The 16,504-nt window shown below is 32.8% G+C and overlaps 3 protein-coding genes and 1 long non-coding RNA gene across 4 annotated transcripts; 1 reads left to right on the top strand and 3 right to left on the bottom strand.

Annotated features, from left to right (window-relative positions):
- Positions 4,535-6,204, bottom strand: LOC105162247. Its single transcript, XR_847828.1, has 3 exons — positions 6,123-6,204; positions 4,693-4,796; positions 4,535-4,612 (listed from the first exon to the last, which is right to left on the bottom strand). It is a non-coding gene; the product is annotated as an uncharacterized LOC105162247 (long non-coding RNA).
- LOC105162315 (probable (S)-N-methylcoclaurine 3'-hydroxylase isozyme 2) lies at positions 7,573-8,348 on the bottom strand. The gene has a single exon (XM_020694100.1). The coding sequence runs from the start codon at positions 8,179-8,181 to the stop codon at positions 7,573-7,575; it is 609 nt and encodes a 202-aa protein (XP_020549759.1). The 5' UTR covers positions 8,182-8,348.
- Positions 8,491-9,471, bottom strand: LOC110012024 (probable (S)-N-methylcoclaurine 3'-hydroxylase isozyme 2). The gene has a single exon (XM_020694099.1). It carries the CDS (start codon positions 9,469-9,471, stop codon positions 8,491-8,493), a length of 981 nt encoding a protein of 326 aa, XP_020549758.1.
- On the top strand, positions 15,621-16,046 carry LOC105162314. Its single transcript, XM_020694098.1, has one exon. It carries the CDS (start codon positions 15,621-15,623, stop codon positions 16,044-16,046), a length of 426 nt encoding a protein of 141 aa, XP_020549757.1.

The raw sequence follows: 16,504 nt of genomic DNA, 5'->3' as shown, positions 1-16,504 counted from the left end.
AGGTACCAGCAATATTACCAAATTAGTGGTACAGAATTTCTCTAGGATCGACTGATTGAAGCAATGTTTACCTAATTCATTATGATATATGTTGGAAATTAAAACTGTCCCGTGGGAAATTACTGTTTTGAAAGCGAAATTTCAGTACTATCGTAGTGCAGATAGTATAAATCGTTCACTCCCCAAAGTTAGCACAACTATAACTCTCTTACATGCGCACTCGTGATAGAGAGTTTGGAACAACGAACAAAATGACATTCAGAAGAGGAAGGAGAGAAAACAAAGTAGATAGAAGAGGCTCTCGGATTTTGGTGTGTTTCAAATGCATAGGGGCTGAGGCTATTTATAGACGAGCAGCTCAGTTGCTTGAGGACTTTGGACTCTATACCAGCCACAAAAAATAGACTCCTTATTTACAAACGGATTTCTCATTTAACAAAAGCCAAAAATTCGGCTAATAAGGGCTAATGAGGAGACTTGGTCACCTAAAAGTCCAAAAACGTGAGAAATGAAGGATTTGAATGTAATTTTTTCAAAAACTATCTATAAACGCGCGTGCCCCGCCCCGCCCGAATTGGGACTGGCCGGCGCACGCTTGTGGTGATTTTTCCAAAATCCACCTACCCTCATTTCTCATTTCAAAGGTAGCAACATGGTTTAATATATAGAAGAAAAGTTGTTTATAATATCTATATGAGACAAGGAAATGTGCATTGGTCATTCCCAACAATTCCCCACAAATGACTAATTTAGATGAAGAATATGATTTCTGAGTAAAGAAAGAAATATACTTAAGCATTAATATCTTTCGATTGAATTAATGCATAGTGAAGTGAAGCAATCAATTTGGCTAACGAGAGTGATATGACTCTTGAACTTTCGATATCTCAAATTGAGATCCCCACAATCACGTATGATTTTCTTAGTGTTCGTTGTTCAGCGATAAAGTTCCGAGCGCTATTGATGGCCTTGCGCTTATACCTTGGGTTCTAATGAGTACTCTAGAAAGAACTTTCATTCTCTTTTCATCGAAGGCGGCCCACCTCCACACTCATCCAGATAGCTTCATCTAGTTTATAGACCACTCAACAACTGAGGTATGAGACTATCTTTTTGTACAAAGTCAGAGTTATCCATCAAGTCCTTATTAGGACCACCCAAACACAGGGCTATGGATTTATATGATCATTATCATATTCCATCAATCAAGGGGTTTTAGCCCCATTGCTCTCAAAGACAATTCTCCTGGTAAGTCCTTTTCTGAGATGATCTGCCAAGTTCCTCTCGTTCCTCACATAATCCAAGGAGATTATCCCATTCTTTAGGAGTTCTTTTACTGCTTCATGTTCGATACGAATATGTCTCTTTTTGCCATTGTAAGAATAGTTTTTGGCAATTCCAATAGCAGTATGAGAGTTGTAGTGCAGAGACACTAGCATAGTTGAGCCCCACAAGGGCACATCTCCCAATAAGTTTCTCAGCCACACTGCTCCTTGACCTGCTAATTCAAAAGCTATAAATTCAGATTCTGTAGTAAAGCGAGCTATACAAGTTTGTTTTGCAAATTTCCAGTAAATAGCTCCCCTACCCAAAGTAAAAACAAATCCACTAGTTGAGCTTACTTCATCATTATCGGTAACCCAATTCGTATCACAAAGTCCTTCTAACACTGCGGAAACTTATTAAAGTGCAAACTCAAGTTTATAGTCCCTTTTAGATATCTTAACAAGCGACGTATTGCATTCTAGTGTTCATTATTGGGATTATGGGTAAACCGACTTAGTCTACTCTCAGCATAGGCTATGTCAGGTCTAGTGTAATTTATGAGAAACATGACACTCCCTATGATTTTTGCATACTAAACTTGTGACATACTATCACCTTTATTCTTTTTGAGACATACACTCGGGTCATAAGGTGTTTTGATTGGTATCTAATCTTGAACACCAAACTTGTCCAAGATTTTCTCTATGTGTGACTGCCAAGGAGAGAACCCATTTTCAGTTTTTCTAATTTTAATGCCTAGGATTACATCAGCTTCTCCTAAATCTTTCATGTTAAACTATATGCTGATAAAAATCTTTTGATTTCGTCAATTATTTCTATGTTACTGCTAAAAATCAGCATATCATCGACATATAGGCATATAATAACACATTCTGTCCCAAATAATTTTGAATATACAATGTATCTGATACATTTATTTTGTATCCATTAGTTTTTAAGTATAATTAAACTTTTCATACCATTGTTTGGGTGCTTGTTTTAGTCCATACAGTGAGTTTTTGAGTTTACAAACTTTATTTTCTTGGCTAGGTACCATAAATCCCTCTGGTTGTTCCATATATATTTCTTTTTCCAAGTCACCATTTAGGAAGGATGTTTTTACATCCATTTGATGGATTATTAAGCCAAGAATGTGTCAAAATAGTCTATGCCTTTCTTTTGTGTATAACCCACAACCACTAATCGTGCCTTAAATTTGTCTATTGACCCATCTAGTTTCATTTTTTTCTTGAAGACCCATTTGCATTTTATAGGCTTACTTCCTATAGCAAATCCACTAAATCCTAAGTGTGATTTAACATTATAAAATCTAGTTCATTTCTAATGGTTTCCTTCTAGAAACTAGAGTTTATGGAGGTTATTGCTTCCATATATATCTTAGGATCATCTTCAACTAAAACATCAGAAAAAAGTCTTCATTTAACTTTTCTTGGTCTTTCGTTAGGAAAACAGTTAGAAAGTCTGGTCCAAAACTATGTTCTGTTTTTTGTCTTTTACTTCTTCTAGGTTCATTCACAGCAGAATTAGAGGAAGTTAACAAAAGTTTGTTGCTTGAAAAGACTGTCTGTTCTAGTTGTTTTAATCAATGGAAAAACTAGTTGAATGAATTTAACATCTCTTAATTCACAAAAAGAGTTATCATTTAAACACGTGAATCTATATGCGACACTATTTTGGGCGTACGCAATAAATACACAGTCGAAGATTTTAGATCCTATGTTTATTTTTTTAAATTCTTGATATGCTACTTTAGCTAAAGAACCCCACACCTTAAAAAATTTAAAGTTATGAACAAACCTCTAAATAATCAAGGCACTAGAAAGTCGGAAGCCTCTCTTAGACAAATCGACATAATATAAGTCACACCATGTTCATGTACTTAAATGGTGAAACTAGTCCTTTTAGATATCCAACTTAAAATAATTTTAGTTAGATGTGGATCGTCATCTTAATTATTTTATATTTTTATATATTATTTTCTATCACATTCTAGATTGAAAGTCAAATATAAACTCAATATTTCTTTATCTCTAGGTATTTTTCAACTTTTCCAGCAATTTTCGTGGAGTATTTTTCTTTTCTAGTTTGATAATTTCAAAATGCATGCTGTTGAAGCATGGCAATGCTTTTTTTTTTTGTTTTTTTCCCAACTCTCAATTATTATCAAGAAAATCGCCGACAAGCATTCACATCTTTAAGAAAACAGAAAAGCATTTCATTGAGAAAGAAGCATTCTCATCAAGGGAGATGTAACACTAAATGGGAAGAGAGGATCCCATGCCCATTATTGACTGTCTTGAAAATGCCAGCCTTCACCTTATATATGATCCCAAATATAATTTTTCCTACTCTATTACGTAATTATACAGTACAAATGAATGCACATATATGCATCTATGGAAAAGAACACTTTTCCTCCCGTAATTTAGGATTTTTACGTTTTGTCATATTGATTAGGAAATTTTTATTATAAAAAAAGGTGGGATTTGAAGCAGGTTTAGGAACGATTTTTTGTTTTGTCTTTGGAACGGTTTGCAGGAAACCAAACTTATTTGGACCTATTTTTGGAACAATTCTGGAATTCCGTCCTTACAAATGGCGTTACAAAATTTTAGGAACGATTTAGGCAAGACCATTTATATTTGGGACGGAAACTGTAGAACACTATGAAAACCGTTCCTAATATTGAATTTTATCTGGGAAAACTTATTTTTCTAATTGAAATGGTTTTAGAAACGGTCGCTCTTATTTAGGAATACGTATATAAAACGATTTTAGTAATTGTATTAGGAACGGTCTTTTTGAGTTTGGAACACATACTTAAAATTGAAATAGCAATGGTGTTAGCAACGATCAGCCACTATTTAAGAGCACTTATTTGTAATAGTTTTAGCAATGGCATTTGGAACGGTCAATGCAGTTTACGAACACGCGTTTGGAATTATTTTAGTAATGGTATTTGGAATGGTTATTTATTTAGATTTGTAGTATTTTTTTACCATTACTAAAATCGTTCCTAGTTTTTTAATTTTATAATTTATTCATATATTTAATAAATTGTAACAAATAAATAAATTTATATATTCTAATATATTTGAATATTTATGAATTTAATTAACTAACTAAATATGAAATAATGGAATGTAACAAACATTATGAAACATGAATAATTAAGAAAAAAATATTATATTAATATGAAAAATTATCTAATTACAAAAATAAAAAATAAAAATAAAACCTAATCTAACCCCTCCTCTTTAGCGACATCTATATCGTCCTGGTTCGAGGTTGGGGGGATTTGTTGGAGGCAGTTCTGGAACGTCTCCTACAAAACAAACAAAATTAATAGTACGTTTAACAAATAATTATTTTTTCTAAAAAAAATAGTATTAATAATTTACTTACCGCCACCTCAGTCGTACTCAGCTTGCTCCAACCGTCGTCCTCCTTTTTCTTGTAGCACCTTTCAAATAACCCCATTTGCTTGGCGGCTGACCGAGTTCTGCCTCCTATTGAAAAAAAAAAAAACAATTAGCATCTTATAATTTATCAATATTGTCTTTTGTTGACAGCTGAAAAAGGCTCAACCTAACTAGTTCTACTGACAAAATTTACTTAATGGGCTAAACAAGCTTAAAGACATGCATGATCTGTTTGTATGTGGTTACAATGGAACTATATATTTTTAAATAATTATTAATTATATTACCTTAATATTGTTATCGTCGATATTATTTTGTAAATAATTTATTATTGGGATTATTGATCTAATTTTGTGATTGTTAACATTATTATGTAAAAATATTATTATTGAGAATATTTTTTAATTTTGTGATTATTGATATTGTTATGTAAATAATGTTATTATTGGGAATTGGCTAATTTTTGTTAATGTGATTATTATGTAAAAAATTATTAATGGGAATATTGTTCCAATTTTTGTGATTATTTACATTTATTAGGTAAAAATATTAATATTGGGAAAATTAATCAAAATTTTTTTTATTAATGTGATTATTATTTAAAAACTTATTAATTGGAATATTGTTCCAACTTTTGTGATTTAATTTACATTTATTATGTAAAAATGTTAATATTTGTGAAATTGGTGAAATTGTGTTTACATAAATTACATAGTAAAATAAACATAAATTGCACAAATTACTGGATAAATTACACATAAGTGGCATAAATTACTCAATTAAATTACTCATAAATTGTATAAATTACTCATAATTTAAAAAATTACACATAAATTGGAAATGACCGAAAATCAGAAAAAATTGACAAAAAAATGTTAAAACTAACAAAAATCTTTTGTCAATTTTTCAAAAATTAAAAAAAATTACAGAAAATTCTAAAAAGCACAAAAATTTACAAAAAAAATTTAAAATTACCAAAAAATTTACAAAAAATTAGAAAAATTACAAAAACATTACAGAAAATTAGGAAAATTAAAAAAAAATCAGAAAATTTTCAAAAGTATTTTCTAGAATATTTTCTGGAGAAAATTTTAGAAATATATTCTTAAAATATTTTCAGAATTTTTTTCCAGAAAATCGAAATTAATTTTTTCAAAAAAATTTCAGAAAGTTTTTCAAAAAACTGAAATTTTATATTGAAAAATGGTTGTATTTTTTTTTTTTTTTTGGAAAACTGACGAAATGTTTCTAAAAAACTTGGAGTTTATTTTTATATGGAAGTGGGGGAAAAAATGGAAGAAAAGTGTCGTAAAAGAAAAAAAGAAGAAAAATGGTGGGGGAGGGGGGAGTATCAAAAAAAAAAGGAGGGGGGGTTCGTAAACCAAAAACAATCGGCCATTTGATTCCACTTACCTCTAGACAGAGATGGAGAGGCGAAGCCGAGTACCAGGTGAGGGAAGCAGTCGGTCGAAGAGAGTGAGGGAGGGAGACTGAAGGAGGAAGTGGGAGGAAGAAATGAAAAAATCTGCCAAGTGTTGTATATATACTGATTTTTGGTGAAGGACGCAATTTCCCATCAGACCGAGTGATTTTAGATCAGAGCGCTAGATATGTTCCGTATAAAAAGAATTGTTATGCATTTAAGTTTGGAATTAATCAGTGTCTCGGATGTCGAGATATCCTAATCGAAAAGTGAACGAGGAATCTATAGACATATTTAGGAACGGTTTTGGAATTTATTTAGGAACTATTTTTTGTTAATAATTTTAGGAACGGATAGTTTATACATTTAGGTACGATTTTATTTAAATTTATTTTAGGAACAGTCAAATATTTAAAATTTGTTCCTAAGTTTGAACCATTCCTAAACAAGAAATTTCTTTTTTGTTTTCAAGAATAATTTTATTTGTGTGACAATATTATTTTGTAAATTATCCACAAAATTCCCTCGAAAAACCGTTCCAACTTGTAGCGGGTTTTAGAATAGTTTTTGAAACACATTACTTCTTAAGTAAAACTCATAATTTAGAACGATTTTGATATAATTGATTAAATGTGTACTAATCGTTCCAAATTGTACCTTATTTTGAAATACATTTTCTAACTATCATCTTTTTAGACCTCCGTTGTCACAGATATAGGAACGGTCATTACAAGACTGTTCCTAATTTTGGTAATCCATTCCAAACAGAGGTTCAAATATTAACCATTATTATTTTGGAGTGGTCTTTGGAATGAATTTTGTAACGATTAGTTTGGAACACATATTGGAACAGTTTGGTCGTTCCAAAATTATAATTCAAAAAAAATATAGATTATGACGTAATCTATTAATATCCATTCCTCATATGTTTCAAAGCCCGTTTCAATATGGAACAGGTTTTGGAACAGTTCATTTACCCGTGCCAATTCCTGCCTTTTTTTATAGTGTTTTGCATTTGGTCCCGTAACTTCTAAAATGTAGCACTTTTAGACCCATAACAAGGTTTTGTTAGATATTTTGAAGGCAATGCCACGTGCTTAGCACATGGTTAGTCGAGTCTTTACACTTTTGGTTTCATTTGTTATTAGATTTTTACTTTTGGTTTTATAACTTTTAAAAAGTAGCAGTTTTGATCACATCCACCTATCAACCTCTTAGCGTTTTTTGTTCAATATCTAATGAAAAAGTGTCATAGAAACAAAAGTGCTACTTTTTAAAAATTACAGAAGCAAAAAAAGTGATAATTCCATGACTAAGGCGTCTAAAACTGAAAATCCCTAAATTATATGGCAAAAAATGCTATCTACCTTTAAATTTTGTCTTCCAACAGAACAATGGAACACTCAATCTGAAACGAAAGAGTTGATAAATATATCAACATTACTGTGAACTTCTTGATCTAGGAATCAACGACAATGGTTCTTTCATGTACACTGTTAGCACCAATTTCTCAGTCATGTTGAGATCATTTTGTTTGATTCCCTCTGGAAGTACCCAATCAAAAGAATGCACCAATAATGACACGATACGCCCAATATGAGTAGTAGCTGAATTAAGTCCCGGACAGATCCTTCTCCCAGCCCCAAAGGGAAGAAATTGAAACTGAAGATTTCCCGTCAACTCTAACTTGGACTCCAAAAACCTCTTTGGCTTAAACTTCAAAGGCTCGTCCCAAGTCATTGGGTCTCTCGCCAGTGCCCAATTGTTTATGAGAATCACAGAATCCTTGGGTATGACATAGTTCTTTACTGTACAAGTCTCTAACGCACGACGTGGTACACCAAACAAAGTTGGGGGATGCAGCCTTAATGTCTCTTTGAGACAAGCTTGCAAGAAAGGCATGTGATGGGAGGAGGCATTTTTAATATCTCCATCGACCGTATTTTCAATCTCACGTTGAAGTTTGTGCAGAACTCGTTGGTTTTTTATGAGCTCCGCCATCAACCACTCTATCGTTATACAACTAGTAAAAGTGCCCGCCACCAGCATCTCCTGTACATGGGGTAACAAAGGTTGGACAACATTAGTTGAAAGACATGAATGCCGAAAACGTACTTTAGGTGCTAAACATATGTGATACGGCTTGATTTTATGCGACCTTGATCGACGACCATGAACTTGGCCACATCACCTCCCCAGATGTGTCATTAGGCCTCAGAATAAAATAGGTAGGTTAAGCCAGTCAGGTTCGACTCCGACGACGACCCTCCGACACTTAAGTTAGATTGTGGTCGAAAGGAAAATATGCGATTTCATTGTCGGGACGAACCCGAGTAGCTTAACCTACCTATTTTATCCTCAGGCCCGATTTGGGGAGATGATGTGGTCAAGATCGTGGTCGTCCATCGAGGTCGCAAAAAATCGAGCGGGATCAATATTTAAATGGATTGAAGGCGAGATCAAATTGACCATCAAAAGTGCGCAGATTTTGTCGTTGCAAAATCCATTGTCGATTAAAGCATCCAGCAAATCATGATATGGCGCTTTCCCAGCACATTTTTCTTCTCTTCTTTCCTCGATAACTTTCCCCCAAAGAGACTTGAACTCTTGATGTAACTTAGTGGCCTTCCTTCTTTCCCAGAACCCTAGCAATCCCTCCAAAGTTGGAAACAAGTCAACCACGCTTGGAGTTCCAAGAACGTCCAGCATTATTGCCTCTATAAATCCCATCAACCTCTGATTTCGGCCTTCACATTCACGTCCAAGATCAATTAGGTCCCTCGACACCATCATGTTACTCATAGAGTTAGCAAGAGTTGCAAAGACTATATTCCTTAGCGTCATGATTTTCCCCTCTTTAGCACGCAGATAATCCGCCATTTCCATCATTTTCCTCTCTCTAATCTCATTCCGTAGTTTTATAGCTTTGTTAGAGAAAAGCCAATTGTGACACATACCCCGTATGTATTTCCAATCATCGTTGCATTCTCTGGATCCCAATACCGAAGATTGCTCCATGTGTGGGATAATTTTATAATACAATGAAGGAATGTACCTTCCAGAAAATATATGATCGCGAGCTTTAAGTATTTCCTTCGCGGTTTCTGGTGATGAAGCAACAACGATGAGCAATGCTCCAACCCTTAGAGAGAAAATGGGGCCATAAATTTGCGCTAGATTGGCTAATGAGGCTAGGGGACTCATGGACATGTTGCATACGAGCTGCCATGCATATGCGGTTGGTGGAAATCGAGAGCTTTGAATCGCTTTACGGTACCACAGAAGAAAAAACAGACAAGCTGGTATTGATACAAAAGCAAGAAGAGGAAGGAGATCCATATTTTCTTTATTATTCAAACGATCAAGCACTGATTTATAGTCCAAATAGTTAGCTTTTATTTGGAGGCATGCATGTTAGGTGAGGGGTTACAAATGCATTTAGTACCAAATTTTAACGTTGTAATCACTCTTGATCAAGTGGTCCGCGAGGTACATTAATATGAATGTTATGTGCAAAAGGTATTAGTTAAATTTGATACAAAAATGAGGTCCAGTTCTCTCATCGACAATCCTTTGCTCTTACAGTTTATCAGTTTGCTTATATATGAACCCAAGTTAATAAGATTAAGTAATCAAGTGTATATATATTGGTAACTATACATTTATTAGTTCGTTAATCAATATCTCATCAGATTTTGCAGAATGTTTATTTGCTTTTAATTCAATTGATTTTAGTTTAGTTTTTATTTAGTTAGTTTGTTGAGATTTTTTTGAATTTGTGATAGTTATGTTCTCGTAACCTATTCCTATAAATAAGCTAGCAGTGTAATGGAAAATCATCATCTTCTTTTCCGAAAACTTAACATAATGTTTGGATTCGTTTTCTAAATGTTGTGTTGTGTTTTGTGGAGATAGAGAGAGAAAAACAAAGATAAATAAGTGTGTGTTAAAGATAGTATGTATGTTTGGATTTGTTTTTGGAGATAATTTTTAAAATAAGTATTGTATGTTTAATGTTGTGTTTTGGAAGACAAAAATTATTATTCATTGTCAAATCATGTCTGTTTTATATATATTTATGTATATGTATGTGTGTATATATATGTATGTATTTATGTTAAAACAGTTTAAAACACCTAGATAAGGTGTTTTTGAATGATGACAAACATTAGGTATATTTTGACTTGTTCCAGAGATAACTTGAAAATGAAAACAAACATAGCGTAAGTCTTAGGATTCTTTTTTGCCAGAAAAGTGGTACCAGAACCCTTTTCTTAAGGACTTGTGTCAGTGAAACTAATGAGGAACCTGTCATCAAACAACTGACATCGAGCCTACGTCAATGGCAGGCAGTAGTTTCTTATATGCTTTTTTTCACATGAGAAAATTGTCATGCATGGATTGTGAAAATGGAGTACTCCACCACTTCCTGCGGATCCAACAATTGCTCAAATTAAGAGATTATAGGGAGGTCATGAAGAGGATACTTAAGGCTAGGACCTATAGTCCCAACTAGAAAAGAAACATTTATTAGTACGAAATTTCAGGACGATCGTAGTTGGAAGTACTGTCCCAATTTTCAGACCAATTTGTAAATGTGGGTACTTTCTAATGAATTTATATGGGCTGATAAGACACTTGCCATTTTATGACTGGAAACAAATAGATCGTTCCAAAAACCATCCGAACTTAGGATGAAAAAAATTATCCATCCCGAACCCTTTGAAGTTAGTTAGAATATTCCTTTGATTAATTATTTGTGATGGAGTTTTAAGCGGGGCAATGTCGGTCAGAAACTTTGGACTTTGTCAGACGATATAATTTTTATTTCGGACGGTTTTTGAGGATCCAAATTTCTAATGGTTTTTTGTCGAAAAAGCAATTCAAAATATTCGGTTTAAGATGGAGCTTTAGACGGCATGCTTCAGTCCTAAATTTTAATGATTAATTTATAACGGCTAAATAATGTCGTCCCAAAATCCGTCTCAAAAGCTATCTAAAACCTTCTATCGGCTATGTTTCAACCGTTATATTATAACGGCTATTTGTCATCCCCAAATCCATCCAAAAATATGATATTAATAAGTCTGCAAATTCGTGTACTCTATCGCATTTGTATATTCATTCAATTGCATCATTCCTTTGAAATTGAACACTCGAAGTTGAATATATATATATATATATCAACTTTTATTTTTATGTATTGAGAAATATATATATTTATATATCTAATACGTGTAGCTTAGAATTTGCGATTGATCATTCTATTCTGAAAAATTGAGGTGGAGGAGATGCATCATTATCCAAATATTACATAATGTAATTATTTAAATTGGAATCTTGTTCTTGTTTTAATATATTATATATTAATTCTAAAAAGCTTATTTTATATACATATAATTATTGAGGTGCTTGTAAATTAATATATACATATATATATATATGTGTGTTTTATTTATTAGGTAAATGTGTTATGACAACAAAAGAGTTGGATGTATAAGAAAAAACCTGCCTGAAAATTTAGGAGTTAGGCAAAAGTTTGAGAATAGTGTTCATAATTAATAAATTGGGTTAAGAATCAACATGCATACATGAACTGCGAGAAAATTAGATACCCGTGTCTTAAGTGTAGGAATCTTGTGCTGAAAACAAAGGACGAAATTATGTATGAAGGGTTTTATAGAGAGATACTACAATTAGAATGCTTGTGACGAAGCACAAGGAATAGAGTGCTATGACGATCCGCCTTAAGAGCCTCCAGCCAACCTAGTAGCCAATCTACCCTCAATCCAAGAAAGCAACCTCCTACTCACAATCAGGACGCAAGTAGCCTATTACGACGTTTTAATTGTGCTTTTTTTTTTTTGTAAATTATTATTATTTTTAAATAATATATTATTGCTTATACTATTTTCAATTAACTGTTTCTGCGCATGAAATTTACTTTTTACTGCATGTCATATGAGAATTTCTTATTTACAGCAATTTACAACTTAATAAAAAATATTAAAATTTCTTATTATCTAAAAAAAGCATAGCAAATTCCGTTACAAATCCGATGGAAAATTTGCGACGGATTTGAGTGATGACACCTTTGCTAACTGTGAGGCGATGTACCCTCTCAAATCCAAAGGAAAAAATTGCAATGGCAGTCCAAATTGCCCATCCCAAATTTTTGCGACGGTATTATCTGTTACAATCTACTGACTATCTCCCTTCTGATTCGGGATTACTGGTTGTCACAAATTCCATCTCAAAATATCTTCCTCCATATTTCAAAATGTTCGGTCGCAAAATTAGTTTTTCAACTTTTCAAGAAAAACAGGTTTTGCAGCACGTTTTTCTTTTTTCCATTGCAAAATATATTTTAGATCACAAATATCTGACCGGATATTTCGGCTTCCACTTGGGCTTCATAAATACCATCGGAAATTTGCTTTTGGCTCCTAATTTTAGGTATGAACTTAAATGTGCCTATGTAGACCTAATTTTGGTTCACTTTTTACGTACATGAGACAGAGACAGAGCCTCATTGTAAATGTGCATGCGAAAATGTCCTCAACGACCCCATCTTCCGAACATGAATGTTCAAAGTTTATTTGTGTTGGGATTCTAATGGAAAATAAAATAAATAACAATATAGAATTGCAAAGGAATTAATTAGATGTATTCGGAAGATATTAATTTTAAATAATTATCTTCTCCAACAATTTAAGCCTTTATGCTTTACACAAGCTTAAAAACAGTCTGAAAATTAGATATTTTTCCGACAGATTTAAACCCACAATTCAACTTCTGTCAAAAAATAGACAACAAAATCACATATGCTGTATGTGCCATTATTTTTCGTCCAAAACTGGCTCTGGTCTGTGACTGTGTCTAATCCCATATGGCCAAGTTGGGATATCTTCGCAATCCCCATTAATGAAAGAATTGTACCTAAAATACCCTCGACCTTGTAATGTCCCACATGGCCAAGTTGTTCAACTGTTTTCGTGACGTCCTGTGTGCACAATAAAAATATAATATTTAATTGTAATTAATTATTATGATTAATAACAAATAATTATAATAAATAATCATTAACTATGATCATACAATAGTTGTTGGCTCGGCTTTTGCAATGACAAAATACCATAATAATGGTTGTAAGAAGACCAAGTGAAAAGAAAATATATTCATTCTCAAGAACAATATGGAGAAAAATTAGTGTTAATTCATCATCAAACAAAATACAATGAGAAACTTGTATAAATACAACAAGAGGGAATCTAACTAACCAAATCTATGAAATAACCAAAAAATCTAACAAAATACAGAAAATGACAAAATAGTTAAACTGTACAAATGATGTCGCAAGTGATGATCAGGTGGAATGGCGATGCGACCTGGTGAGGGATAGCGACGCGACCTCGAGGTCTTGTATATTTTGCACAGATAGGCGATGCAACCTAGTGAGAGATAGCGACCTTGAGGCCTTGCATATTCTTCACAATGGTTTTACCAGTACTCTTAGGTGTAGCAAGTAAATTTTTTTATGGTGAAAAAGGTAGTTGTTTTTTGTATCCATTTTATTTAACTATCACACAATGCTATAGCAACGAATTTTGCATAAAATCCGTTGCAAAATAGTGTTGCCACGAAAATTTGCAATGAAAATTTTGCGCCGCTATAGTTGCATCGATTTTCTCCATCTGTGGCAAAGTGAGAGGAAAACTAAAAAAAAAAATTATAAAGAGAGGGAGAATGAAGAGAAAAAACTTTGATGTTACTTTTTTTTTTTATTAAAATTAGAGAATGTATATCTTATATATATTTTAAAAATCATACTTTTTATAATTTAAATTTAAGTTATATATACTTCTCCTTTTAATAAAAAATAATTAAATTTGTCTCTTATATATATATTTTTATACATTATGTAATCATATTACTTATTTTTTTATGTTTTCTCAATATATTTAAATAAGAAACATTGTAACGAAATACATTATAATTAATAAATAATAATCATATCATCTCAAAAAATTAAATGAGACAAATTTCGTTCAATCAATAATCATCATCTTGTACAAGTGCTTATTCATCATCATCTTAAAACTATCTTCTTCTTCTTCTTCATTAGCAAATTCTTCATTATAGGCTGTACCGTTTGTCATATAGAGGTGGAATTTTATTTTCCGCAGTAACTATTGGAATAGATTTAACCTCATCATCCTAAAACATTGCCTAAGTCCACCTTGACTCAACTCTGTGGTAGGTTGTTTTTAGATTTGATGTTTACTAACTTGGCCACTGTAGATCACTGAGAGTGGCTCTCGCTCCACTGTACAATGGCTGATCTGTAGTGCTTACAACATCAAAAAAATTATCAGTGTTGTGCTTTACCTTGTCGTTAGAACTCACATCAGCCTCGTTCTCATGTGACTGATGACTAATAGGTGTCATTTCGTTGAATCTATCCCCATAATTATGATATCCATGACCAATATATGATAGAGGAAATACAGGTCTAGCTGCATCAAACACCATTCTTTTAACCCAATTCAGTTGCTCATAGTTATTTTTCGATATTAAATGCTCGTATTCTAGCTCACATGAGATGTCAATTGTAGTAATTTTCTACAGAGCCTTTTCTATATATGGAGTCGTATGTTGCCTCCTCTATGGATTTGTAGTTACTATTCTTACATTTATCTAAATGAGTTGTTTGTAATTACTCAAATACCAAAATTACATTATTGAAAAAACTCCGAAACCAAAATAAATTTTACTCAGTCAGTTAATACAGCTATGAAAATCAGTAGATGCGTTTTATAATTTTAAAACTATTAAGAAGTGCTTATTTCAAATGTATATACATATACATATGTATATATATCATCAAAAGTTGATAGTATGTTGAAAAGACGACATAGTAACAAAGAATTAATTATTCCAACGTTTATGCATATGCATCTATAATATTTTAAAAAAATTATAATCTCAAACGTTGTTTCACTTAATTTTGCGTAAATTAAAGTACAATAATTACTTAATGAATACTCTCTCTATATATATAATTCATTTCAATTTAATATATATATTCATGAGTATTATGATTATACTTTATAATCTGAATTCTTGTTTTTATTTTAGATTCACAACTCGAACCCATTGCTATCCTATCAATAGGTACACACAATTAATTGGAATTGTCAAAAAATGAGAGAGCAAAAATGAATAAAAAACAAATAGAGCTGTGGATACTTATGGGACAATTTGATCATATTAATGCAAAACTTTAACTCTAATTAAATTTTCTCCTTTAAAATGAGTATTAATTGCCAACTTAAATAGACTTAAGACAACATTAAAATTCTTGCAACACGATACGTCCACTTGTAAAAAGAAAAACATATTCAAGCAATGCTACAGTTTCAAACTCATACATCCCTAGTTATAAAAGCCATCCACATGACTTCTACATGCAATTTCCAGCGAAGAAAATGTCCAAACCTAGCCTCATTCATGCAGTTGCCTTCATTGCATGCACTTCCATCCTCGCTACGCCAGGCCTCGCACATTTACTCGGCAACTTAGGGTTTTCGGGAGGAGGCTTAGGCGTCGTGAATGTGAACCAATGCCTCAACGTCATCTTGGGCGTGCCTGGATGCCTTCATGAAGTCATATACTCTGCTCTCAGTCTTCAAGCCCGACTGCTTGATCCTGCCTGTTGCAAGGCCTTTTTGCAAATTGACGAGAGTTGTTGGCCGAAGGTGTTTCACTTGAACTTGGCCTTTCTCCCGTCGTTAGAGAGTTATTGCACGGGTAAACAAGGTTTGTCACAGGCGCCACCTCCGCCATGCACCAGTATTGATGGTGCAGGTAGCGACCCGACTGAGGAAGCAGATGCTGACGATGATTCAGACTAGTTTTGATGTGTGGATAATCTTGAATTATTGTGGTAGCAAACATGGATTGAGATGGCTCGCTGAAGGATTTATCTGGTAATGGAAAATGAATTTTCAGTATTTTGGTATACTAGAGACGTTTTTTCTCAAAAATTCAATTATTGTGTCATGAAACCCCTGAAGATTTGAGGTTAAGTTCTCAAACTATTCGTGCAAAGGTATGCAATTTGCTTTTTTTTTTTTTTTAAATAATAAATTTCTTGATATTTTGAGTAGAAAAATAAAGATATGAGAAGAAATCGGAGATCTGTGGTTTCTCAAGTACTCAAAGATGTAGACACATGCACAATATTAGGGTAAAATGCAATTTTCTTGTTATAATTTTGGGTTGGCACTTTTGCTTAGTTTGATTTTAATTTTGTAATTGAGGATAATAATTAAAATAATTAGTATGATCTAATTTCTTTTGGTAATATCAA

Source organism: Sesamum indicum, linkage group LG5 (genome assembly GCF_000512975.1).
Source record: "Sesamum indicum cultivar Zhongzhi No. 13 linkage group LG5, S_indicum_v1.0, whole genome shotgun sequence".
NCBI classification, from domain to species: domain Eukaryota; kingdom Viridiplantae; phylum Streptophyta; class Magnoliopsida; order Lamiales; family Pedaliaceae; genus Sesamum; species Sesamum indicum.
This window is presented reverse-complemented; position numbering and strand designations above follow the sequence as displayed.